Source organism: Epinephelus fuscoguttatus, linkage group LG22 (genome assembly GCF_011397635.1).
Source record: "Epinephelus fuscoguttatus linkage group LG22, E.fuscoguttatus.final_Chr_v1".
NCBI classification, from domain to species: domain Eukaryota; kingdom Metazoa; phylum Chordata; class Actinopteri; order Perciformes; family Serranidae; genus Epinephelus; species Epinephelus fuscoguttatus.
Genome location: NC_064773.1, coordinates 12,238,669 through 12,266,275, shown reverse-complemented (window position 1 = coordinate 12,266,275; position 27,607 = coordinate 12,238,669). Strand labels below are relative to the sequence as shown.

General features: G+C 41.1%; 1 protein-coding gene across 4 annotated transcripts in view; it reads right to left on the bottom strand.

The window, feature by feature from the left end:
* Positions 1-649: 649 nt before the first annotated feature.
* The window catches only part of anks1b (ankyrin repeat and sterile alpha motif domain containing 1B), a 346,827-nt gene continuing 319,869 nt past the window's right edge, over positions 650-27,607 (bottom strand). For 2 of the 4 annotated variants that reach the window (XM_049566517.1, XM_049566519.1), the window contains 8 exons: positions 26,856-27,059; positions 22,661-22,786; positions 16,201-16,272; positions 14,226-14,312; positions 9,974-10,111; positions 9,696-9,863; positions 3,136-3,227; positions 650-1,970 (listed from right to left, as the gene is read on the bottom strand). In XM_049566517.1, coding sequence (XP_049422474.1) covers positions 1,922-1,970; positions 3,136-3,227; positions 9,696-9,863; positions 9,974-10,111; positions 14,226-14,312; positions 16,201-16,272; positions 22,661-22,786; positions 26,856-27,059 — 936 coding nt within the window. In that variant the 3' untranslated portion in view covers positions 650-1,921. Of the gene's footprint in view, positions 1,971-3,135; positions 3,228-4,655; positions 5,375-9,695; positions 9,864-9,973; positions 10,112-14,225; positions 14,313-16,200; positions 16,273-22,660; positions 22,787-26,855; positions 27,060-27,607 lie in introns of those variants that run through there. The other 2 variants (XM_049566518.1, XM_049566520.1) reach the window with 2 other exon arrangements.

Sequence of the window (27,607 nt, the reverse complement as noted above, 5' to 3'; positions counted from 1 at the left end):
TCTTGATTGGTCAGAATTTCCATGTGGGAAAAATCCAGGTTCCAACTAGAAAACAATGTTTTGATGCACTGGATGTGCTGAATGTGCATATTAAGGCAGTACAGGAGGAGGTGCACATTAATAATCCTCCAGGACTGTAACATGCTCATGTTTAACCCAAACAATGTGTCACGTGACTGCAGTTGGTTCAGATCCAGGTCTGAACACGTTCTCACCACAAACGAACCGCACCAGAGTTCATTTGTAACTGGATCAGTCTGCTTGTTTTGGTGCACACCTGAGGGTGATTGTTGTGTTCATACCTGCCCAAACAAACTGCACTTAGAGGGAAAACAGACTTGAGTACGATTGAACCGAACCAAACAGGTCAGGTGTGAAAGCACCCCAAGTTTCACTAAGATTTTATGCTGAATAAAAGATGAGAACATTTTGGCTTGTTGACAGCCTGTATGATTGTTTAAGTTTTCTTGCCCCATTTGTACCGAAGTCGTCGTGTTCCCAGATTTCTGCAATTACAATTTCATCATAACCAAACCTACAAAAACAAGTAGTAATAAACTGTAAGATGGCAGTCATATTGTAGTGTAAAAGACATTTTATGTAGTGGTCGAGGACAAGAGAAATAACTTATGACAACATGATCCAATAATGGTTTTACAAGTCATATTTTATTCCATGTGCTTTACAAGGATATAAATAATGGCCAAAATTACAAAAATCAGTGTGCTGGAAGCCCAAGCCTATGTACATAAGTTGGTCAGCAGTGATGTCACCATATAACCCATTTCAGTTTTCACTCAAAATACAATCTCTACAATCTACCACTTCTTTTCATTTCCAACCTTTATTTTGGTACCTTGTTTCCAGTGCCACGTACTGTGAGTCCTTTATTCTTTTCTCTTTTACATTACATGTATGAACAATGAGTTGGCAAAATATCTATGTACATTTTATAATTGGATAATGTCTCATCCAAATAATACAGTAATACTGCGTTTAAAATAGTACATCTGCTAGATAAGAGTAGAGCCCCATGAGAAATGACGGAGGGTTGACCTGACAAGAGTTAGCTAGCCACCTGCAACATTCACTCTGTGTACAAGTATGATCATATAGTTTCAGATTTTTTAAAGGATGGCCATCATTCTCAAGCCCAAGGTTTTCATCTCATCATATCATAGAAAAATAATGTAACATTAAGACAACAGTAGACAAGAATTGCACAAGAATAATCATAATCATCATGGTAATATAATACTCTCATAATAAACATTAAAATGTCGGGCAATACGAATAGAATACTTTTTTTTTTTTTTTTTTTTTAAACGCCAGATGCTGTTTTGTTCACATAGGTACATCGTCCGTTGTGGGACACACCTGTTGCATCTCCAGCGCTTTGCAGCTAGTCCAATCACATTTACACGCTTGTGCATATATCTCTGTATTATTTTCTGACTTAAAAGAAAATAAAAAGACCGAAAGAGCCAGCCAGACGTCCTCAAACCCATGCCCATTCCAACACTGACACATGCCCAGTGGTGCCTTTAGCAAGCCCATTGTCTGTTACCAACAGATGCCCTGTAACCATACTCACAGTCTCCATGGAGATGCTGTGACTGCCCAAAAAGTTCACGTCACGCCTCCCAGTTGGGCGCATAAAAACCGATCCTGCTGTAGTTGCAGAAAGTTGAGGCTGCTTTCAAATAAGTGTACATTCAGAGCAGACCGTCGTCTGTCAAGATGCAGTCCTGTTAGTGTGTATAAGTGTCTGTCGTATGTTTACTGTGTCAAGCATCATGTGGATGAATGGTGTCAAAATTTGGTAGTCAACCTTAAACACTGTGGAGTAGCATCCATGTTTGCAGTCCTTTTGTAGTCCATTTTGCATTGTATGTGTGACAAGGTCCGTGTTTAGGGCTGGCTACATTCTTTGCATTCCACAGTAATAGACATGAGCGTCCGGCATTGCCCTGCAAATGAGATGACATCACTTATCGAGAGAGCCCTCACACCCCGCCTCTCCACCGGCCCCCCTGCTCAGCAAATCCAAAATGGCCACCATGCGTCTCACAAGCCACATGCTAAACCTTTTACATACAAGATTTGTTTTCCCCAAATAAAATAAGGTTTATGGCCAGGGAAAAATCCATTTGGTTAAAATAATTCTGAACATATACACACACAAGTGCTGAAAAAAGGTGCTAGAAAAGCAAAAAAGAAAAACAAAAATCTACTTCTTCCTGTGTCACAGGTCAAGTTTCTAAAGAAATTCACAAGTTTGTTAATACTTTCAAAAAATAATCTGATATAAAGAATCAAAAAGTTGAAATACATTCTAGTAGCCTGCTGGATGAACCAGTTTGAGTCAAAGTTAGACTGTGCTACATCACCTCTCCTGTAAATCAGCGCTCCTCTTTGATTAAAAAATGTCTAAAAAGTCTGAACTCTCCTCCAGTTGTCACGTTTTGACAACAGCCCTCATCATTGTCAGCTCCCACACTGGGCTCAACAGACAGCTAAAACACTGTCACAGCTCTTAGCAGTATTATGGTTACAAATCTCATTCAAGTTGTCAGGGGCAGTTGGACAGAGGGGCTGAAATGTAGAGAAAAGCGAGGGATGGAGGCGGTCAGAGGAGGAAAAAAGGAGGAGAGAGACGAAGCCAAACGGTTGCACCTATCAACAGGAAGGAGAAAAAAAAAACAAGAAGCTGGAAGCAGAACAACCGACAGGTTGACCGCTGACTGACCGACAAACAGGAAGTGGAAAAACGGAGCTGACCATTCCCCCTACAGGTGGAGACAGAGAAGTGCACCACAGCCCTGGGTTCAAAGGTCATGCGCCAGCCCTGCAGGCAGGAGGATGGGGCAGAGACAAAAGAGAGAAGAAGAGACAAGGGAGAAAGAAGAGAGAGACAGCGCAGCGCCAAACGTCATCATGCAGTGGACAGGCTCGGCTAACGGGGGCGGGGCGGGATGTTTTGTTTTTTATTTTTCAGCCGGTGAGGTGACGCGGCGGCGTGCGTCGCTCGTGCCCAACTCCGGGGCGGGGCCCCAGTACAGGGCAACCTCTGAAAGGCACACACACACAGGAGTGGACAAGGCGGGTGTATGTTAGAAAATAGTGGTCTCGTACTTGGTGTTGACTCCTCTCTTGGCCTCCTGACCCGGCTCCACAATCCATGGCACGTTGGCGTGGCCCTTCTGGTCCATGGATGGCTGCTCCATCTGACACAGACAGAGACGGAAAAGGAAAGGAAGCAGAGAGAAGACAACAGAAGAGCCAGATTAGTTCCGATGCTCTGCGTATTCTCAGTTTTGACAATGCTACACATGATTGCACTGATGTTGTACTTCTTTAGGATGTAAACAATTCATCATGACACAGTTTGAATGTAAACGGCTGCTTCTGTTGTAAATCGACATTTTGCACACCGTAGGGTAACTCTCTGATACAGTTTCATGCTAATGAAGTCAGTGAAAACAGAGTGAGACGGTAGGAGTGTGATGGATGTGCCGCTCACGGAGTAATGTAATGAAAAATAATAACTCAATTGTGAGAGGGAGATGAGACACAGATTACAGATGAGGAGGCAGAACGGAGATCATGGACAGAAACTCACTTTGGCATTTAAAAAACACACAATATCTCTTAAATTTTCTAAATGCAAGATCCTGAATGATTGTGATCACTGTGTGCTGTATTTGCAGCAGTGCACTTCCTGTACATCCTCGTGGTGTTGCTCATCAAAGAGCTGTGGACTCTGTTGCTGCCACTGTGAAGCTATTGTGGCTTCAGTGCTGAGAAACAAACCAAACAATCTACATTGCTTTCAAAAATAACCCCGCGGCAACCAATCAAGCGGCTGGCTTCTGTTGCTGAGGGTGTTTTTCCTCCAATCTATTGGTTTATTTTCAGGTGATTTGGGGGGGAGGGGAGGCTCGACTGGGAGAGCTGCAGTTCTGACAGTACAAGACTAAATTTGTCCTTGCACACAGTGTCCAATTGTAATTATGGATGTGAAAAAATTTATTGAATATATCTAAATATAATATTAATATTCTATAAATGTGCTTTAAAGATCTACGTCTGGGGGTTAATCTCAGAGTTCTGCGGTCCACTAACAGAGCCATGCCTCTCTTATCTTGTCTCAACACACTGCTACAGCAACAATACGCAAACTAACTATAATATTAATCCAGTTCTCTACCCTCTCCCTCACACACATATACACACACACACTCGGACAACCACAGCAAGGCCTTATAATCTTGTTAAGGGGTTACAGGATTAAGGAACAAACACACTTTCGATCTCACAGCAGCACAACGCCATCATGCTCAGTGAAGAACTCGTTCCGAGCATCACCAGGATTAGTCTCAAATTCATCAGCCACACATGAGGCCCCTGAATGGACTGTGCCTGCCTTCAAAATAACTTTTATATCAAAACCCTTTCTCTGGTCGGAACATGAGGAACTTGAAGTAATGCTGCAGGGACATCATCACAGTGTGTGTGATTCTGCTCTGCAAACCTTCAAAGGATAGCAACCTCCGAGCCGATGCAAAACACGGCGTATTGCAATGGGAGTCGATTGCACTTAGCACATTTCTTGGCACACTGTGTACGCTCTGCTACTGCAGTCTTCTTTTGATGACCCTTTAAAAATTCAAGTGCCCTGTGTGCGAGATGAAGATGTGGATGAGCGAGGAATCAGGGAAGAACACTCCAAGTGTAAAAGCTCATTGCAGGCATTCAATGGAGGTTTTAATGGAGTGAGTGTTTTAATAAACATTTAGCTAATTTTAAAGTGGTGCTTATTGCTTTAAACACTTCTTATTTACACATTTAGCATCTCGAACGTGCATGTTTAAGGGGGCAGTGTATCCCCATACAGGGGTTGAAATGATGCAGCGGGGCACATAAAAACTGACTGAGGCATTAAAGTGGATGTCTGCGTTCAGCTCTGTATTAGCTGTAAAGAAATGAGATTGGTTGGCTTTGCAAGACTGGCTAAAGTGTCACATCTGTTTTTTTATTTTAACGCTACTAACTGTTGATATGGAGATAGAGGTAGTAACTGAGGAATGATACACACAAACACTCGCTGCAAACAGACCACACAAGGATGCAGAGTGAGTTGAATAAAAGCGACAGAATAAAATGGAAGCACTTACAGACGGCGCTTTCTCCTTGACTAAAAGAAAATCATGTGGAAATAAAGGATAAGAGAAGGAAAAGCGTGGAGGACCTGTGACTGAGCTTTGTGAGGAAGATGGAAGAGTCGAGGGGGAGGAAGAGGAGGGTGGAGAGGAGGCCGGTGAGGGGTGTAAATGTGGCCCAGTGACCAGCGGCTGACGGGGGGCATGATGACCTACAGGGGCAGAGGTCATACACAGGTCAAAGTCGGCCCGCTTGGCGACACCAATACCGAAAACAGCAAAGCAGCGAGGCAAAAACCACAGAGCAGCTGCATGGCAACAGGGAGAGGCAACAACACTCCAAAACCAAAGCAAAACCATGGCAACAACATGGCAGCAAAGTCATCGCCCTGGCAACAGCGTGGGACAGCAGCATTACTGCAATACAGCAAAACTAAAGCAAGAGTAGACCATGTTACGCCACATTTATATACCAACTCCTGCAAGAGGACACTCCCAGCAAGACGAGTATGACACGGCAACTGTACAAACATCACTCTGCAAAAACATCTTCATGTATGTTTCATGAAAAATTCTCTCAATGAGGTGACATAGCTTGTGTTGCTTTGCAGCTGCTGTTGAGTTTCTTTAAAGGAAGTGTAAATTCAAGACCAAGAAAATGAACCAGCCGCTTGAAAACAAGCCATTTTCACTTCACTGGGAGGCTTTTTCACTCCTTCACAGAAACATAAGATTGTAAGACTCAGTCATACAAGGTTATGGTCATGTATTTCAATCCCGTTTTGAGGCTACACTCAGATTACAGCAACATGCCGACGCTGATCAAAGACAATAGTCATATTGGACACGGTCACACTCATGAGGGCGACTTAAGTGGATGCTGAGGGAGATTTAGGAGCAGATATGCTCACGTAACACACACAAAAATGAAAATGGGAGGGTGTGGAGAAACAGATACTTGTGGGCAGAACAACAAAGCAACAGTATTTTAGAGCACAGGGGCTTGAGAGGTGCTGCAGGATGGAGATTATGGCTGGCAGGTGGCAGGAATATTAAGTGAATCCTGCAGTATCTTTGCCCTGCTGCACACCACAAGCCATTAACTACAACACACACACACACACACACACACACGGACACAGAGAGGAAAAAGGCAATTAATGGTTAATGTAACGGCTTACAGAGTCAGCAGATCGTGTGTACACATGCCATCATCCATCATCTCTGTAAGCACAGGACCACCACACACATAGAAGTGCAAACACACAAATACTGCATCTTTTCTCCTTCTCTGTCTTCCCTCATCGTCTCCCATCTCGCCCTAACTTTAGACAGAACATTCCTCTAAAGCCACCGACTGCCCTCCATCACCATCTCCTCCATCCATGTCTCACAGTATGTAAATGGCCTTAATTTTGGTGTATTAGCTCACTGATATAACAGCCGCTGTAACTCTGCACCGAGCCCTTCGACACATGTGCTGCTGTGCCAGCTGATCCGTGTCGGTAGATGAGGAAAGTGTGTTAGCGTGACTATTTTAAAGCTCTGTCTGGGGTTAATGGGAGGTTGACAGGTTTACAGATAGACTTTGTGACGCTGTGGTTGGAGGAGGCATGAAGAAAGGCCACACACATTTGCACTTACACACACACAGAAATTCATGACAGAATGTGAGACACAAGTATCTAATATCACAAAGCTAGGGCAGGTATCAAGGGAGCCTGGTAATGTGATAGAGCAATGTTTTAGTGGGAGGGTCTTCATTTTGTTTGTATTGTGGGCCAGGAGAAATGTCGATTTCATACTATTAAATTGATTGCAGTAAAATGCAAGGGAGTTTACCATTTTGCCAAAAAGGCAGTAGTTGGGTTTCCTTCCAAGTGTAGCACAAATTTTAACCTAATTTTCAGAGAAACTGCAAAAGAAAATGCAAATGTTTGACTGTATGGCTTTGTCCGAAATCACTCCCTATTCACTATATAGTAAGTTCGCCATTTTGTAGTGCTGTCTGAATGTAGAGTGGGAGTTATTATACCCTATATAGTTGACTCAAAGAATCCAACTATGCACCGTGAAAAGTAGCGTAAAACTGATGGTCACTCACCAAGCAATATATCCCATCATGCATTGCACCAATGTAAAGGACAGACTACATGCGAACGATACCAAAACGGATGAGAGAAGAGAGAGCAACTTGTTGAACTTAGGACATGTTGAAGTTTACCAGTTTTTCTTTGCCATGTAATAAACTGTCAGTTTAATTTGTAGTCGTTAGTCCCCGAGACGATAAAAGTAAATCAGCAGTTGATCTTCTTTAGTGTTCAGCAGTTACTGTACTGAGTAGGGTTAATAATGCTAGCTAATGTTAGCAACCTGGGTCGCTACTAGCTCTGATTTGTGCCATGATTACGTAATGCATAATGTTACACATTAAATTAACAAGTTATTACATGACTGACTGGTAAAACAAATTTCAGCACAACAAGGTAAAGATGTACCGATACCACTTTTTCCTTCTCAATACTGATTCCGATCCGATACCAGCGTGTAAAATAAAAATGGATGGGATATGAATTGTAGTATGTCTCAACTCTGGTGTGAACTAGCAGCACCATTTATTTGGTGATTACCGCTATGCCCACTCTCCAGTCTCCCCTCTGGTCACCCCAGTGAGTAAGCGGCATTTTTAATTATGTTGTTGCAGTTAGCAGTGTTAGCATGGCTAATGATGCTAACATGGTTACCCATGCTCAAAATGAACCTGCTTACTCACTGGGGTTACCCAGGGGGAAACTGGATCTTGTTCCTTTTGGCAATGTCATCTCACCACCATGACAATGTTACAGGTGGTAATCTCTGAGTGAGCGGTACCGCTAGCTAGCTCCCACCCGACCAGGATGGTGCTTAGTGCAAGAGTGGCTGGATAGTGCTTTAAAATGCAAGCTGAAGCTCACCAAGACAATGCAGTGGCAAACTAAAATGAAAGGCCTCTTGTATTTTCACGTCATTTTGTGTTTGTTTCCTGAGTGAGTTAGTTAGTTAGCTACCTACCAGTTAATGTGTGTCGGGCTATCAAAAGCAAAATCAACCGAAACTTAGAAATGCCCAATTTAAAAATGTTTGAGGAAAGAAATGTATTGAACATGTTTATTAGAGCTCAAAAATACACTATGGTGTGGAACATACTCAAGAGGAAACTCTAAAGTACTGAATACTGCCATCAAATCTTTGGTGAGACTATAATCTTATTAATATATATATATATATATATGGAATATAGTGGATATTACCATTGGTCTCCTTGAGGACAAAAACTTCAGCATTCAGGGAAGACGGCAGATGCCTGTGAAATCATGAAAATTTCACTTAAGATGTGAGATTTTTCTTTTAAGGTTTGCTTAAGGAAGGCTGTGTGTATGAATTATAGAGCACCATATGAAGTGCCAGGCCTTAAAAAGGGCTTGGGATGTGCCATTATCAAATTTTAAAGCTTACTGTGGCCTGATATATCACTGGGATTGGGTTTATTTTTGATAATCTTCCCTAAAATGCTATTAATGCTAACATGTAGTTTAATGACTTCACACTCTAATCACCCTGGATTTAATGAAGCAATCTGAACAGTGATGTGTGCACGTCAGCTTTACAGGACCATCAAACACACTGAAACACTAAAAACAAAAGCAGGTTGGATTTTAGATTATCTGCGCCCACTGCAGTCTGAGTGTTGCTCAGACACGTACTCCATCAGAGACCCCTGCACTCTACAGCATTTCTGATGAGGATCTGATGGACTAAAATGTCAATAAATTCATTCTCCATGCAAGGCTGCAGTATGGCTCCACATGAGGATTCTTTATCTTTGTGCACGCACACACACACACACACACACACACACACACACAGAGTAAGAAGAGCCAAGCAAGCAAGCCTCCCCAGAGCCCTATGCAAACAGGCCTCATCAATCAGCCCAGTGTGTAAGAGACTGCAGGGACAGGAAGACTGAACGGATGCTTAACAGATCAAATATCCACCTACACCTCTGCCACAGTGTCCGCTGGGCCAAGATTATCACACACAAAACACAAGCATCCCAGGATAATCCCAGTAAACCATATTGAGAGTTGAAAACAACATATCTGAGCGAGGATGAGAGACCAGAACGAATCAGAGCAGAGGGATGGACGTTATGGACAGATTCCAGTGTAAATGGGACAGAGTTGATGAGATGCTGGTTAGAGTTGTTAAGAAGCAGAGTTGAAAGGTGTTATCAGAAGTGAAAATCCATCTTAAACACAAGTTCTTTATAAACAATCCAGTACTGTAGAGTAATTTTGGAAAGAGCATCTAGAACTTTACGTTTATTGTCAAACAGCTATAAGATGTAGAGGATCATAAAGATGATAAAAATGCAAAGATCAGCTCTTTGCTTTAAAATCTTCCGAATCTACATCATCAAAATGTTGCTGATGTGAATTTATGTTTAGCATGGATTTTCAAACGCAAGTGCGGCTGTGTGGCAGCGCTGCTTACCGTTTTGCGGATGTTGACTCGAGGTTTGGGGACAGGTTTGCTGGGCTTGCTGTCAAAGCTCTCAGGCAGTGTGGACGATCCGTGGCCGCTCTTCCTGGCCTGCAGGGCCAGCTGGTAGGCCACCTCGAAGGCCTGGCCGAGTGTCAGAATGATCTCGTACGCCAGGTTCTGACAAGAGCATAAAGGCAAAGGCATCAGGATACAGAGTGATGTTACAGGCACTATAATTATTAAGTGATATTGGGTTTTAAACACACAGACACTATGTCAGTACTGACCACATCAAAAGCAGTGAAGACGTGGCAGTAGTGGTGACTGGACTTGAGGTCTTTGGTGATGTAGGCAAATGTAGACAGATCCTCTGGATCCTGAGCCGCACACGAGATGTTACGAATCTCATGTTCTGCTATGATGTTCTGCAGAGCGAGAAAGGGGAGAGAAACATAAGATAAAGATAAAGCAGAGAGATAAAGAGGTGCAGAGAGAGACTGTTGATTATCTCCAGTGAGCCACTTCATGGAAAAACAAATCTGATTTATTATTCATCTCATTTCACACATCCAAAAACCATAATCACTGCAGCACAATTTGGGTTTGCGAGTTTTCTGGAGTCACTGAGTTGGAATTTGTCCTCTGGTAATGTCACTGGAGAACAGTCTTTGTGTTGTGTTAATTTAAGTCCCAGTGTTGTGAATTATGGAACATCAAGGCACCAAAAGAAATGGTTTAGAGAGGATAACACTGATAAACCTTCTTCTAGTATACTGAATGGTTGATCCTATAAAAAGATATCAATCTATTGACTGATTCTGTACGGCAAGGGAGAACCACACAAGTTTCTGCAGATAAGATAAGGACAGAGAGAGAACAGGAAAGATTTACTACTTTCACAAAATATCCCAGAGAGTTGAATCCAGGCAACGCCAATGTACCTTTTTGATTTTCCTTTTTAGAGTGCCTTATCCCTTTAATTTATTTATTACCTTCATCAATATTTCTTCATCTGTGTCATTCTCTATTCGACCCAGTTACAAGTTACAGTAGGATCTGAGGACTTTGCAAACTGGTCAGCTGCTAAATATCAGGAACATTGTGAGGCATGTCTTTGAGCAGGCTAAGTGACAATGCAAAGTGAGTTATGATTGCCTGATGGTTATGTCAGAGGTAATACCAGCACGTTTAATCTCATATCTGGATTCCGCACACAACACAGCACCGAAACTGCCCTCCTCAAAGTCACAAACGACCTCCTCCTTTCCTCAGACTCCGGCCTACTCTCCATCCTCATCCTCCTTGATCTCACTGCCGCCTTTGACACCATCAACCACTCCATCCTACTCTCCCGCCTGCAATCCCTCCTCAACATCACTGACAATGTCCTCACCTGGCTACATTCCTATCTCACTGACAGAAAACAATTCATCTTCATCAACAACTGCTCCTCCTCAACTGCCCCCCTGTCCCAAGGCATCCCCCAGGGTTCGGTGCTTGGTCCTCTCCTCTTCATCCTCTACCTCCTCCCCCTTGGTCAAATCATCCGTCGTCATGGTCTCTCTGAAATTAAATCCTGGATGCAAGCAACCTTTCTTAAACTCAACTGTGATAAATCAGACATGATCCTAATTGGTCCAAATTCCCTCACCCAAACAGCCAAAGACTTCCACCTCACCATCGACAACTCCACTCACTGCCGCAACCTTGGTATCATCTCTGAATAACTGAACTAATTAATCAAAGGAAAAGTTTGGATTATTTGAAGTGGGGTCGTATGAGGTACTTATCCATAGTCAGCGTATTACCTAGAGTAGATGGCGGTTGGCATGTCCCCAGTTTGGAGAAGCAGGCAGGAGTACCACTACAGAAGCTAATGAACATACTGCTGTGAACAGTGGCAGCAGCAGAAAGTATTTTAGCCACAACAGAGTATACGCTGTATTTAGAATATGTTCACCACTTTACCCTGCCGTCAGACAGCCCTTCCTGTCGAACTGAAGCTGTTACATTCATGTATGCTCCCTTCACTGCCACCAGACTCCATTGACAAAAACAGTCATTTTAGTTTGCAGAGCACAGGAGCTGCTGGACTACTGCTGTTTCGATTAATCAGTTTCTTTGTTATTGTGTGACTTCACTGGATCCAAATTAACCCTTCAAGAACACTGAAGTTGCACAATAACACAAACAAACTAACCAAACGAAGTAGGTGTAGACCAGCAGTTCCCATGTTCTGCTAGCTAGAATTACTGTTTGTTTGTTTTTGTCAAAGGAGTCTGGTGGCTTTGAGGAGAGCGATATAACAGCTTCAGTGTCCTCTCTGAAAGGCTGTCTGACAACAGTGAAAATATTCTAAATATAGTGCCCATTGAAACTGGTATTGCTTCGACACTGACTGTGCATAAGGACCTCTTAATAACCCACTTCCAAAAATCTGACCTTTCCCTTCAAAGTGTTTTGGCAAAGACAGACACAGCACATACTTTAATTAAAAACACAGTAAATAACCCCTCTGATACGTGTCACCAGCAGCCGCAGTGTCATCATTGTTGGCTGACTCTAATTCCTAAATCTGTCTGTGTATATTTTTTATGTATTGTGGCCGATTTACTTGACTCTGTGCTGAGCAGTGCTGCTCGTATCGACTGTGTGCAAATTACGCTCATCTTCTGCTGTGTGTGTACTTTTGTGCATAACAGAGGCTTAAATAAATACCTTTTTGCAAGCTTATAATTATCTTCAAATTGTTTCTCACTGTGCCACCTTTATTACCCACCTGAGGTGGATTAGATCCTATTGTCTTACATGCACACACAGGAATCAGGACCTGATAGGAATAATTGACTCCTTAGTGTGAAATTATTAGCCGGGTCTGAAATGCTCTCAACTGCTTTGGCATAATATTTGCACAGAGGAAGAAACCCAGACTTATTACATGATAGGTTTCTCACAAGGTGCTTGAATACCTTGAAAAGCCCCCCCCTTTTTTAACTAAATGCTTAAGAAGTCCCTGAAATTCAAATTAAAGTAGTGCAGTGCCAGCTGGTACTTAAGTTTCTCTTGCAGTTATCAGCAGAGCTATTACACTGGCACATCTCTGAAGAGAGGAAAAATAATCATGGCAAAAAGGCGGCTCAATAGTAAAGTCACGCCAACATAGGCTTATTGGTTTTGCCAGATTTCTAAGAGTGAGGTGAAGTGAAAACAAACTACGGTGTCAGTTGGGACATCGCCCGTTGCGTATGTCAGCTCATCATCATGCTCTCCACATTGAATACAGCTCGGCCTAAACAGAATATGGCAGTACTCCTTCACTGAAAACAAACACTGCTTGCATCATTTATTTATTCTCAATAAAAAATTGTTTTTGAAAATTAATTGCTATGAACAAGGTCCTTGAAAATGAAAAAACGTAGCAGGCATTTGGAATGCGCTTGAAAATCCTTGAATTTTCTCTTGTAATGTCTGTATGAACCCTGACACATACAAAACTCCTTTTTTTTCTGTCTTTCTTAAGCTCTATTCACACATGACTCATATTACCTGAGGATGTCATGTGATTTAAAAACGACCTCCCCACATCTGTGTTGAGTGTGGCACACTGGCACACAATAAGCGAAGTCTGTGTTTAACTCGATGTACGTTTAAAAATGTGGGTTAAACAAACGAAGCCAATTCTGCCACATACTGTCACGTTATCTATCTCATCAAATTTTGAGATTTCGCTCCTCTTTGTGTGCTTGCTTTTTTCTGAGAACGGGTCTCCATGCTATGTCACATGATGAGCCTCCTGCACCTAAAATGCAGTCAAAACTTTCATGTGTAATTGCCAACACAGCCTCTGTTATTCTCGACTGGAAAGGAGGCAGAAACAAAGCGCAGAGAAAACGAAAAAACTAAATACGACCCCCAAACCACAGAGGCCGATTTGCCAAATTGCATGGGACTAATCATACGACCTCATTGTCTGGAGAAATATGGTAGATAACTTGGGGTGGAATTTCTCCTTGAATAAATTACAAACATGGGAGATTTGCACAGGATAAAGATCACAGACGACCTCCACAATTACTATAAAATACCAGAGATCCCCAGGAAAAACTAGTCCCATGAAAAAGGGGTTTAGTTAGACATGTTAACCCAATCTCCACTCAAATATCAGTCTGCATGTAAAGGAGGTGATGATGAACTGTGTGAAATTACTTTTTCATAACATTAAAACCTCAAAGCCTTTTTTTTCCCCCTAAAGTTTTTCCAAGTTTTCAGGATTTAATTAACTAAGTAGTTAGTTATTGATTTTTCTTAGCACTTAGTTCATCTATTCCGTACTGATTATTGCCTGTGTTTGTTTTGCCCTCGTTTACACCTTATTGATTTTTACACCATATAGTTGTAAATCAGTCGGGCTGCAGCAGAAGCAGACATCAGCTCTGCGGAGCTGCCCATGACACCTCTGTGTCATTAACACTCGCGTTCACAAGCCTGACCTTTCATGTGTTATTTAGGCGTCACAGGAAGTGAGCCTGGGAGGGTTACCTTATTTGTGGCGTCAATGAACTTGACTCCTTTGTAGGACACGGAGAGCACGATAGTCGGCACCTTCTTCATCTGTTCTGTCGACTTCTTGGAGTATACAAAAAAAAAACAAAAGGGAGGGACAGAAAAAGTGGAGAGGTGACATTTGAGGCACTACATATGTAATAACCAACAAAGTGAGCAGGAATTAGTTTCAGTATTGAACTTTTAACACTCCACACACAGTCAAAAATTATAATTAGTTCCAGATTAATGAATTTTGGTTGGCAGAGATCTCCACTGAATCTAATAACCTTTTAGTTTTATGCAAGACTTAATCCCTGTCCTCAGGCCTACAAGCATGGGAGAAAAACAATGAAAATTTAAACAGAACTTGAATAAATTAAGAAAGCATGAGGTAGATGAGCCAATCAATCTATGATGACTTCGTCCTTTATTACCAAGGTTAATTCACATCCTCTCCAAAGGTCAAAGGTTGTCAGACGCCTCATAAAAACACAACTGCTTCTGAATTACATTTCTAAACCCAATTGACGATAACGCTGCAAATCCAATAAGTCTAATAGCTTTGACGCCATATCGTGCTCCTGCTGTACGTCTCTCCTCATTCTTTTTAATTACATATCGGCCCTTTCAGATGTCTCAATTACCTATATTTAAACTCATTATGCAGTGAGGTGTGTGGAGCATCGTGTGATTTACAGCGGTGTTGGCATCACCCTCCAAGCTGTCATTCTACCTGCCAAAACATTTTATAAATTCAAAGAAATTGACGTGAGACGTGTCCCTTTGCTGCTTTCTCAGTATCACTGCTCGTCTTTAATCGCTTGTCATCTTCTCCTCTCAGTATCCATATTTCTATCACACTACGTCCTTCATTTCTCCCCCTCGCCGCATCTCTGTGCTGCTATCCTTTCCGTATCTGCGCCTTTTCTTTGTTCCGTTCCTTTCCTCCCTGCTCGCAGCGTGTTGCTGCTGCGGTTCAGCCTTGTCAGGATCAGGTAGTGCTGAAAAGCTGACAAAGGCAGCGCTGCCTGGCAGATCGCTGGCAGATACCCAGCTAGAGGCTGTGAAGTTGGTATTTCAACATCCACATCTACCTCCGCAGCGGAAAGATGGAGGGACAGATGAAAGGGGGGGATGATGGGAACACGGGCGAGTGGGTAAAGAAGGAAGGTACGGTAATAAAAGCCAGAACGATATGATGCGCGACTCATTACACTTGATTACAACCTTGGTTTGCAGCGCAGGTGTGTCACACTGAGGAAGTAGGAGGAAAGATGGCCTGTGATGTGGCAACACAAATATAGAGACAGAGGGAAAGAGGGAGGAGAGGAACAGAAACCTTTGCTCATGAATATTAAAATTTATCTTCACACTGCAGCAGCTCGGGATGAGATGGAGATATGAACTGAAGGCCGGAGGAGAGAGGGAGTCAGTGTTACAGTGAAATACAGACAGTGAGGGAGCAGGGAGAAAAGACATGGGTAACAGGAGGGAGAGATACAGGAGAGGAAGAGATATGGTGATTGGAGGTGAAAGGAGGGTCACGGGTGATCAAGCCACCCAGGCGAGGATATTAAAAATAAATCCCTCAATACACTTAATCCACCGTCATGATATTTTAAGTTTAAGTTCTAGAGTGAGTGCGAGGGCACTCAGACGATGAGACTGTTCCAGATTTAAAGGTCCAGGAAGGTTTTTTTTTTTTTTGAGAAAACATTTACATAATAAAGCTACGTGCATTCATGCTTAAGTTTATGTAACTTGGGTCTTATTTTTCAAGCTTCTTTCTGACTAGCAGTGAAGCTATGTTCCTCCATCAACAGCAACATGTGTTGATAATGTTCACAGTTTTAACACAGTATGGAAAAGTATGGAATAAAGACGAACAAAGACAAGACAGTATGGATAAATATTTGCTTTTAGACCACTGTTCTTATACTGAAGTTAAGTGTGTTAGGCTGTGCTTTACCCTCATTTTGGCACAAGCGTCTTGTGTGGACTCCGTCCCTCTGAGCTCCTTCACCAGCATGGAGCCCAGGTACTGTGGAAAAGATACAGACATATGCTTAGTTAATACACACAGGGAGGACAGAAGTATGTCAGGGTCTGGTTACAGCTACATAGAAAACTCTATAACCATATTAACCTCCTCATTAAGACTCTCCGCTGCGTCTGTCTGTATGAACTCATGCTCACGTGCAGCTTGAACTTTATTTTGTAGTTTGTCTAATTCTAGTGCACATCCCAAAGTTTGGTAACAGCAGCAAAGTTGCATTTCAGAAGCTTGAACAGGACATTGTTTGGGTGTTTTTGTTTGCTGCAGTTTACTGATTCAGCTGTGATTTGTTTGTTAGTGGGCTGAGATCAAACTGAAGCCGGGCTTACGCTCCCCTCACAGATCAAGATATAGCCCATCTACATTTAGCCCCTGCTTCATTCCTCGATTATGGTGAAATGGTCAGAGTCATGCTGGCAAATGATCAGCAAACAAAGCTGCAGCTGAATGCTTAATTAATTCAGTCAATCAGTCATTTTTATCATACGTGTGCAAGGCAGAGATTAAAATGCAACATCATTAACACTGTAGACAAGAACATAAACATTTATGCAGCACGACACCGTCCCTGAGCCTGCATACCTGGGATGTATGAGCGCAGGTTAAAATAGTGCAGTTTAAAATAGTAAAAACAATATTAATATTGTTGCTAAGGAGGACGTTATTGCCTCAACCAACATGGCTCACAGCAAAGTTACTTCTGTCAAATAGAAAACTAGAAGGTAACTGATTTTGAAACAGTTTTTTTGACAAAGCTAAATTGTTCTTATTGTCTTAATTAAATACATTGACACAAATTAACTATATTTATTATTATATTATGTAATTATGAGTTTTTAATATATTGTGTGTAGTGCTTGTGTCCTATATTTTAAGGCTGTCTACATTTTTTATGTCATTTTGTTTTACTTGTTTTAATTTACAATACTTCTGTGACAAATAAACGCAACCATTATATTTTGATTAATTTATTTAGGCCATGTTTACATTCAACTGTACTAAGGTGTGTGTTTATTTAATTCATAGTACTTCTCTCTGACAAATTAACTTCATATTTCTTATAATTTGATTAGTTTAAAGACGCTATGGAGTTGTACTAAAACAGAGTTGGATTAAATGCACAGAGAGACACAGTAGTGACTACATCCACCTTGAGAGGCTCCCAGAGGGACATTAACACCAGAGTCTGGCTGATCCTCCTGTCTGGACGCGACTCTGTGGTCAGACATTCTGCACACGTAGCATCTGATTTAATAAAGAAGCTACTAATGGTGACAGTGTTTTACAGGGACAATGTTTATGTCGACATTAGAGCACTTAATGGGTGTGACATCCACCACCTCGCGGTGCCCTTCCTGCTTCTGGAAGAAGCCTTATTTCTTAAAGTGGGACCCGAACAAGGCTTTTAGTGGATTAGAGGAGAAATATTTACAGCCTCACCTGTTTAACTCTGCACTTAATGACTCCAAAATCAAGGAGCAGCGTATTGAATATCCACCTCACAAGGTTTTTCTCAGTGATAAATTTCATTATGGAGGCAAAACAACCTTTTGGACAAATTGCTTTGTGTGATGAGTTACTTTTATTGTCGCACAGACTGTGACTCAGTCATATTTTCAGTTGGGGAGTCAGTCTGGTCCTTGGCGGATCAGAAGGAGGTCATCTGGGCATGTTTGTAATTTGTCTCGACTCAAGCTAACAATCTTAAATCGCTGTTATGGCAGGGTCGCTGGCAGTTATCCTAGAAATTGTATTACGGCTGCACACGGGACCAGCTGCTGTCCTGTCTACCATGTCTCTGTGGCAGTAATCGTTGGTGTACACAAACATGCAAGATTCATTAGTTACAAATTAAAATCAAAGATGTCTGTAACAACAAGACTAAAAGTCTGCAGCAATGCAAGCAGCTCTGTGAGGGTGTACACCATGCTGACATCAGCACACTAAAGTATGAACAGTGACAATGCTATTATGCTCGTAGTGTAATGTTGATCGCGTTCATCCAATGTCTGAAATTAAGTTTTTGACTCACCGGCCAAGGGAGATGATGAATAAATCTGCACCCAAGCATATTTTTTTTCCAAAGACAAAATAATAAATTGCTTTTTTTGTGTCACGTTCCAGCACAGCGATGCTGTGTGTGTGTGTGTGTGTGTGTGTGTGTGTGTGTGTCTGGCTTTTATTGTGAAAAGTGAGAACAGAACTGAGGCTTTAATGTGCTGCTGTTGACGGTGTGGGAGGCTTTTAAGAGTTTGCCGTCTTTGTTCACACTGATCCTGTGGTATTATTTTATTACCTGCATAATTATGGGTGTAACTCATAACCCTCGGCTATATATTACAGCTGATGACCCGTATGGTAAACAGTGCTGCAAAACTAGGAGTAATCAAAACGCTCAGTTTTGTGGCACGGCACAAGTAAAAACACATCTGTAGCTTGTATGCATGTGAGGCTCTTTACAGCAATGGAGCGGCAGAGCCTGTAAATGACAACAAAATGCCATAGAAACTTGGCAGTTTTTTGGTACAAACATTTATCTGCAAGTGTGGTGGATAGCCTTCCTAGATTTACTTCCCGGATAATGGAAAATCTACCCGCATTTAGCGCTAGTTACTGTTACTTTCGAACTGTTTTCATCATCTTAGTTTAGCATGTTAGCATGCTGATAATATGCTTACTACCACTTGATTGCCATAGTTGCAACCATTTTTTAACATATAAAAAAACAGGAGCAGCAAACAGCACAAACAAATGTGTACATTGATTTAACTGTTAAACAAAAACAGATGAACTTGATATAGATAAGTAAGATATATAATAATGACTACAAAGAATTTTGTTCGGTTACTCTAATAAAGCTTTGAAACACTCTTTTATGTCACATTTTCATAATTAAACTGAGGTTTAACTTAACAGTGTCTTAATTACCCAAACTGTGAGGTGACTAAAACGGCGAACATATTTCCAGTTTTGGCAGCACTTCTAAGAGTTAGCGTTGAACCCTAATAAACGAAGCTGCAATTCAAAACCATGAAACCCTCCCTGATATTTTGTATATTTGATGCATGTACAGAGGCTTTCAGATGAATATAAAGGGGCACACTGAGTCAATGCTGAGACAACTGTTAATGATGTAGAGTGAGGTAATGATGTTAGATGTCTGCAGGGTTTCACTGGAAATGGATCTGTAATAACTTCAGATAATATTCTCAAGCTCTGGTTGTAAAGCTGACATAATAAAGTTTGGGTGCCGTCTGAGATGGTGCTGAAAGTGTTTATTTAGAGCCCGAGATGAAAATGTGAACTGTGCTGATGCATCCTTTATTCCGTTCTTTTGGCTTTTTACTACCGTTCTTTCTCTATTAACACAAACACAATACACTCGTCTATTTCCTCTCTCCCTCTCATTACTGTCTTCTCCATCTAATTTATTCTTATTCATTCTCCGTCTCCCTCCAGCTTGCCAATATTCACACTGAGCGCTCTGCCTCCCCCTCTGTTGTGGCTCCCGCTCATTTATCTCACTTTCTGAGCTTTCTGGAGCCCGTTGTCCTGGGACAACGAGCGCTAGAGATGTTGTCATAAACGGCTCCATGAAAGCACCTCCATATTTTCCCTCGGCAGCCCGCCCGTTGAGCGTTCCCCATCATCCGCCCAAAACACATTGCCTGTGTCGCTGTATGTCTTGTCAGAAGCCTAATGGTCCACGCTGTTTCTATCAATCTTCTGAGGTGAGAAAACGAAAAAGGGGTTGATTTCTGACTGAGGGAAGACGCACTCTTGGGATACTTATCTCTTATTCACTGCCTCTATCTCATCTTCTCTTGCTTTCATTCATATTTGATTTCAGCATCTTATTTGATTTCTCATCTCCCCGTCCTATTTGTTCAAACTTGAATTTTCGATCTCTCTCCAACTATCTTTTTCCTCTCCTTCTCCCATCCAGTCATCCGGCTCAAATCTCCTCCATGTCTTCAGCACAGAGCCTCTGAACCTATCACAACCTGTATTTCCGAGATAACCAATTACATTCCTTCTCAATGTCCCAGAGAGCCAATGACAACTCAAATTGCATTTTTGCACTGCTCCAAGTAAGTAATCATTCCAGTCTGGGTGCCGAGCATATAACCAATCAGAGGTGCAAGGCTGTATCCGTGGTAACCTGGATATATAACAACCTTTATGTAACTGGCAAAGGTCTAAATTTACCAAAGTACTGAGAATAACTGAGTGCAGTATTGACTGAAAGGTGAAGCAAGGGTCATTGATCTTTAATATTATTACTTTACTGTAGGTGTGTATTGATAGCGTGCAAGTTGAGCTGAAACAAGAGTCACTTAATCGACATGTCAATAAACAGAAAATCATGGCAACCATTTTAATAATCAATTAATTATTTTTTTCAACCATAGATGCCAAAAATTCACTGATTCCTGCTTTTCAAATGTGAACGTTTGCTAGTTTTCTAACTCCACTATCAAGGTAAATTTAATCTCTTTTTGACTGTTAACTAAACAGAACATGTAATCCGAACACGTTAACTTGGGCTTTGGATTTGGGATGTCACCATTAATTGGTTAACCACAGAGAATATTTGACTGGTTCTGCATGTCAGTTTTCTTCAGTTTTTTGCACTGCCGCGTTAGCTAGCAGCACCGCTCATTCAGTGATTATTGCTTCTAGCACCATCCCGACCCACCAACAGTGTTGCTGTGGAAACACTGTGCCCACTCTCCTGGTTTACCCCAGGTTGCTTAAGTGAGTAAGCGACTTAATCTTAGACCACTAACCCCCTTTAGCATTGACTACTGTTAGCTCTGTTAGTGCTGTTGGCAGTGTCAACGCGGCTGGTGGTGCTAACATAGTTAATGGTGTTAAAGCGGTTTTGCAGCTCAAAATAAAGCTGCTCATTCACCGTGGCTACCTAGGAAAAGACTGGAGGGCTGCCACCATGTACTGCAGCGATGCCCTGCCGAATGAGAGACACCACTATCTAACTCCCACCTGACCAAGTTGTGCACAGTGCAGACCGGACAAGGCCCATTTTAGCTAACCAGTGGAGTCCTGAGCGCTGTGTTTTCACATGTTAATGCAGTTGGCCAGCTGTCTGTCAGCAAAGCAAACAGAAAATAAAAGGCGAGACGTTTACAACACAAGGAATTAAATTTTCACTTTCTCAAAATGGCTGGTGCCTTAAAATGTCATACACAAGCTCACTGAGTCGTCATAGTTGACATAATTTTGCGTTTTTTGTTTTGTCTTAAAAAATGAACTGCTTAGTTACCCGTTAATGAGTGTCAGGCTATCGACAGCAAATTCAACTGAAACTAAGTCTGTGAATATTCTCATTTATCCAGGTCAATTCCATTCTGGCAACAATACAAGCGTAGGCAACTGGACTTTGATTTTGTCTAGAAGACGTTTCGCCTCTTATCCAAGCGGCTTCATCAGTTCTCAACGCGAGAACTGATGAAGCCGATGCCTACGATTGTATTGTTGCCAGAACTGAAACTAACATCCCTACTTTGGACTTTTTTCCATTGACTATTTTCTGATATTCTATATACTAAACATTTTGTCAGTAAAGACGACAGAAAACTAGTAAATTCAAAATTTCCTAAATTCTTTTTATCTTGTACTGCTGTAACAGTGTGTAATGAAATTAAATATCATATTGTCAATGATTTATCTGATGCTAACAATATCCAAATAAAGTGTTGCATGCACAAACAAATGTGGTTGCTTTTGAATTCAGCACATACTCAGTTACTGTGAAGATTTAGCTTACATCATTTTGGAGCTCTCTCTATATATATACTGCCCACTTGTGGCTTTCCAAAAGGGAATATAACTTGTAGAGACTTAATGAGGCAAATTATGATGGCATGAGACTGGTTCTTCAACTTATATGATAGTGTAGAGCTGGCCAAATGTTTGTAAATGTCAGTGACATCTTAGGCACCAACATATGTGTGGGCTTTCTCTTTCTGTAAATTATATTATTCAGGCTTTCGCCGACCCTGAGCTGAGCTCTGTCAGGTTTTCATTAAGACTTTGGAGCCACTGGTACTTCGGTTTTTTGTGGGTGCAGATTCTTAATTTCTGTCTTTTTTATATGAAGTTGCATTGTGTATTGTTCTGTATTTCCTGTTATTTACTATATTTATTGTATTTTTGTACATAGCCTTTAGTCTGTTTTTATTTTATTATTTTACCTTACCCTACCTATTTGTCTTTCATAAAATTATTGTTATTATTATAGTTAACCAAATAATCCAGAAAAACTTCAGCAGATTAATCAGGAATGAAAATAATTATCTGCTAACTGTGAATACAAACACACACAGGAATGGAATGAAGGGGCAGGACTCACGTAGGCTTCGTAGTCACAGGACTGAAAGATGAGTTTCTCGGGGTGATGCTGCCAGTACTGCACTGGAGTGGACGAGGTGGCCTCGTTGGGCGGACGCAACGTGATCGGCTCGCACCACTCGCCTGCCTGAAACAACAACCAATAACATGTTAGGACACAAACTGGATCACACAAGATTACAAGATGGGGCAAGAAATGGAGGCTTGTGCAGTGTGTTCCATGTTGACATAACTCTCTGGCCTGATAAATGCGTGTAAGTTCATAATGGAACATCTTTCCTGACTGAACATGAACATGCCTTCAAAGGGACACGCTTCAGAGAGGAACATCCAAGAGGAAATTAAACTTGGATGAATTATGCTCTGCGTCTAAATGTTCTTTAGCTCAGTTTAAGACTCTCTGCTGCTGCTCGCCACTTTTTCACCCAGTGAACTTTCACCTTTAAACAAAGGAAATACCTAAATCCTATCTGCATACTTCTCAAATGTCTGCGGATAACAATTAAGTTTATGGACTTTCATTCTTTGGTAAATGAAACCAGATGGTTTTCTTGTGTGAGGACATATGTACACATCCTGCGCCAAAGACTGTATGTTTATGTGTCTATCCATGTCTGATTGCTTGTGTGTGTAATCCCCGTCAGAATGGTGGTGAGGCCGTGTGGAGGTGAGATCTTGTAATCAGATGCAAAGATATTGGATAAACAGCCTGGGGATAAGCCTTTAGAAACAGGAATTTGCCAAATCTACGATAAACTCCACCAGCTTAACTATATTACATGGTTTTTTCCCCACACACTTTGACCCAGCTAACAGACTCAGCTGGGAACATTTAGTCAGTAAAAGTTTCTAATGTGCGACCGTGAGGACCACAAAATGTGTTGCACTTCCTTAGGTTTTGCTTTTTGAACACAAGGTGAGAGAAGAGCCAGAAACATCTGTGAGGTAACCAATCATAGAAATGTGGAGTCTGTTAGAGAAAAATAATATGACAGAGAGTAGAGAGGTGAGGTCCTTTTCCTTCCAGTGGACCAAGATAGGACCTTATATCTGAAGAGAATAAAAAAGTACGGTAGTCAACAGCAAGAGAATACTTTTTTCATCCTGTTTGTATTGTGCCACAAATTACAAATGATGTCAATTTAAAATAAAATATTTTTCTTGACGTGCAAAATAGTTTTTTAAATTACAAATGATGTCAATTTAAAACATTATTTTGCACGTCAAGAATGTTGCAGTTTGTATTTAAACTATTTAAGTATAATTGTGAAATGACATAATTAGAAAGTGCAATTAAGTTGCATAAATACCTTAATTAATTGTTGAAGCTATGATACCTGTGTATTTTGTACCAGGATCAACGATTAGTCAATGAATAGTTCGAAAGAAAATTAATCACTAACTGTCAGGGTTCCCACACAATTATGTGGACAAAATTACAAAAAATTTCCATGACTTTACAAGGACCTTTTTTTCCATGCATTTTTCTAACATCTCAGATTCAAACCCAACTTCAGCTGGCATACATGAAGAGAGAGACATGAGGAGAAAATAAAGAAAGGTATGAGATGGTAAACAAAACATAGATGCTCATTACATTATATGTTAACGGCTACAGAAATTAAATATAAAGATGTTACATTCGGTGGAAGGTTATCCATTGAAGATTACTACAACAATTTCATACACACAACATACGTCCATGATTTTTCCACAACTTTAAATAATTTTTACAAGTTCCATGACTTTTCCAGGCCTGGAAAACATGATTGTGAAATTCCATTCATGACAGTGGAAATTGAATTCTTTTGATAATCGATTATTTGTCATTTTCAAGCAAAAATAACAAACATTTGCTCACCCAGGCTTTTAAAATGTGACTTTTTTTGTCATTTATTTTTGATAGAAAATGAGAAGTCTTTGGGTTTTGGACTGTTGGTGTGAAGATGTCACTTTTGACTTTGGTAAATTGTTATGAGCATTTTTAACTATTTTTGGACATTTTAGAGACTAAAGGATTAATAGATCAATCATGAAAATAATAGGCAGATTAATGGATAATGAAAATAATTGTTAGTTGCAGCTCTACACCTCTTACTCACTTACTTGTTCTTTTGCTTGCCAGCTGATAAAAAGACCAGAAGTCACTCGATAAAACACATCAGTTAAGGTTAAGTTGCATTAGTGCATGAAACATAGCTAGCTTGTCTTGGTGACATATATTGTGTGAGTTCACTGAGTGGTTTCACACAAAACTGAGAGGTACTACAACAAACCTACAATAAATTGTGACTTTACTGACTTCAAAATGATGCTTTAAATTAATAAACATGTTAATCATAGAGTTGTTTCAATGCCAGTATTAGTATTGGAGGTGCCTCCGATACTGCACCAGACGCTGGATCTGGTATTGGCAGGTATGCAAGTCTATGTACCAACCTTAATAACCTTTAAAGTGGTTTCACACCCAGATAAAACTGCAGTTTTTCTGAAGTCTATTCTTCTTTGCTGCTCTAAAAGACAGATTAGTTTTTTGCTAAATAGTTACTTCAGCCATTAGCAAAATGTCATTACCACTTTAGGCTTTAAATCATGAGCCAGGCCATACAACGATAGTCATCATTTGGCACCATGCAGGGCTAGTAGCATACAGCTATTTATTTACTTATGTCTTACGTAATGGTATCTTATCTGTACTCGGTATCTCCTTATTAGAACTTATTATTATTATTAAATTATTAAAATTATTAAGTATTGGAATCATTATTGGGAAGGGGAAAAAATATGGGAACATTTTTAGTTAAGTCATGGCACAATTCAAACGAGATAATGGAAAAAAATTGATTGATTTTTGATTGATTGATTTTTTTGATATTGATTTCTGGATGTTGACTTCCTCAAAGTCCCACGGGGGCACTGGAAAGGGAGGGAAGTCGCCTCTCTATGAAGACATTTCCTCTTCTCTAATAGTTATCCTTCTATCTGACAACGCTGACTCATCGGTGCCACCTCAGAGGGTTGTTTCTGGAAAGGGGGAAACACTGTGATACACACACACTTGAGAGCTTCAGCAGGGTAACCATAACTGTGTGTCTGCATTGATATGCTCTGTGATTCACACGGAGACACAAAAAGACCCTAATCACACTGAATCAAAACACAGCTGCTGCCTCTGGTGTGTGCACACGTGTGTGTGTGTCACTGTGCTGCTGCTGATTGGAAGTCATACAGTTGTAATTTTGCATTTGGATGAGAATAAAAGTTGGCGTGTTTCTTCTAAAAAAAAAAAAATGTATTTTGTTTATACAGGACTATTACATCTTTTTTGAGATAAACACTGATTTCGTAAAGCGGTAGATTACGCCTGATTGCATTTGTAAGCATGCCAAAATAATTGTTGCACCCCGCCCACTGGTTTGTGGTTTGCATATTTTATCATTTTACAGTACAAAGTTTCAGGCATAAATTTCATGTTTCCTTAATTGTACAATTTATATGAGCTCTAAACTGCAGAGACGGCAGCTGGTGTCAGATGGTCTGCCTGCTGCACATTATTAATGGTGTCTTCTCAACAAACAAACAGGCAGATAAAACACTTTCGGCTCGCATCTTGTTGCTATTAGGGACCAGCGTTTAATTACTGAGATACTTCACTTCTGATTAAGGTACATACAGCCATCCTGATTAGAAATGTGATGCTGCCTGAAAGCTATTAGCTTATTATTGCTTTGAATTTGTGAAATTACAAGATAGAACTTTAAAATATCACTGACATCAGATTTTAATGTACATATTTGTTATTATTTGTTCACAGCTAGAAGGAGACTCACAAGAACAGTATTAAATGACTCTCTAAATCTTTAAAATGCCTCACAAGTGCTCAGTAATTTCCTAAAAGAGATGGTCACTGTAGTTTTAAGCAAATAATTCTAAATTGGTGGAAACAGTGCAGTTCCTTGGGGACTATTTTCAGCTGCGGAGTGATACACATTTGGTGCTCCAGTGCAACAGTGTAGCTAATAGATGAGGGTCTTTTTGATGTGGTCAATAAGAAAAATATAGAACATCACCAAACCCATTCTTTAAGCATTTAGGCGGCCAACATTGTCTCTGGCTATGACCATTCATAATACTCTCCTCCCTCTCTCCCCCTCCCTGCCTCCATTCATCCCTCCATCCTGTCCTCCCTTCCTCACCATGCTGACTTGGGCCATCTGTCGCTCCAGCTTGGATCGCGGCACGTCGTCGAAGTAGTTGTCATTGCTGCGCTGCCTGCGCCGGGCGTCCGCCTGCATGATGAGGTGCTGCACGTCCAGAGATCCGCCCGGGACCCCCGCCGTGTACGCTGCCTGGCCGACTGACGGGCTGAGCTGGGGAGGAGTGTGGTTCCCGCCGGGCTCCTGGGACAGAATGGGTGGTGGTGGTGGAATTGGAAGAGCGGAGAGAAGCAAGAGAAGGTTCATTCATCATTTCATAATGTGCTGTGTCACTGCTGCAAGTACAATAAGTAGGGCAATTGCATTCACTGTGCGCTGTCACATTTTATTTTTCAGTTACAGTGTTGCCATGCTGCTGAGTGGGAGTATCTAAAAGCCCTTTGTAAAATCAGGGACGGAGACACTCTCCTGCCACTGGAAGGTCTCAGCTGGACTATCGGAGTGGCCTTAAAGGGACAGTTCAGCTCAAAATCAAAAACATATTTTTCCTTTTACCTGTAGTGCTGTATATTTATCTAGATTGTTTTGGTGTGAGTTGCTGAGTGTTGGAGATATCAGCCATAGAGATGTCTGCCTTGACATTCACGGTCAGAGCGCCAAAAACATGCGTTTGAAAAACTAAACAGCAATGTGTCTTACGAGAAATCACGACCCGGTTGCTCAAGATAATCCACAGACCTTGTTGTGAACAGTTTCATGTAGGGACTATTTTTTTTCACCACACTACACCT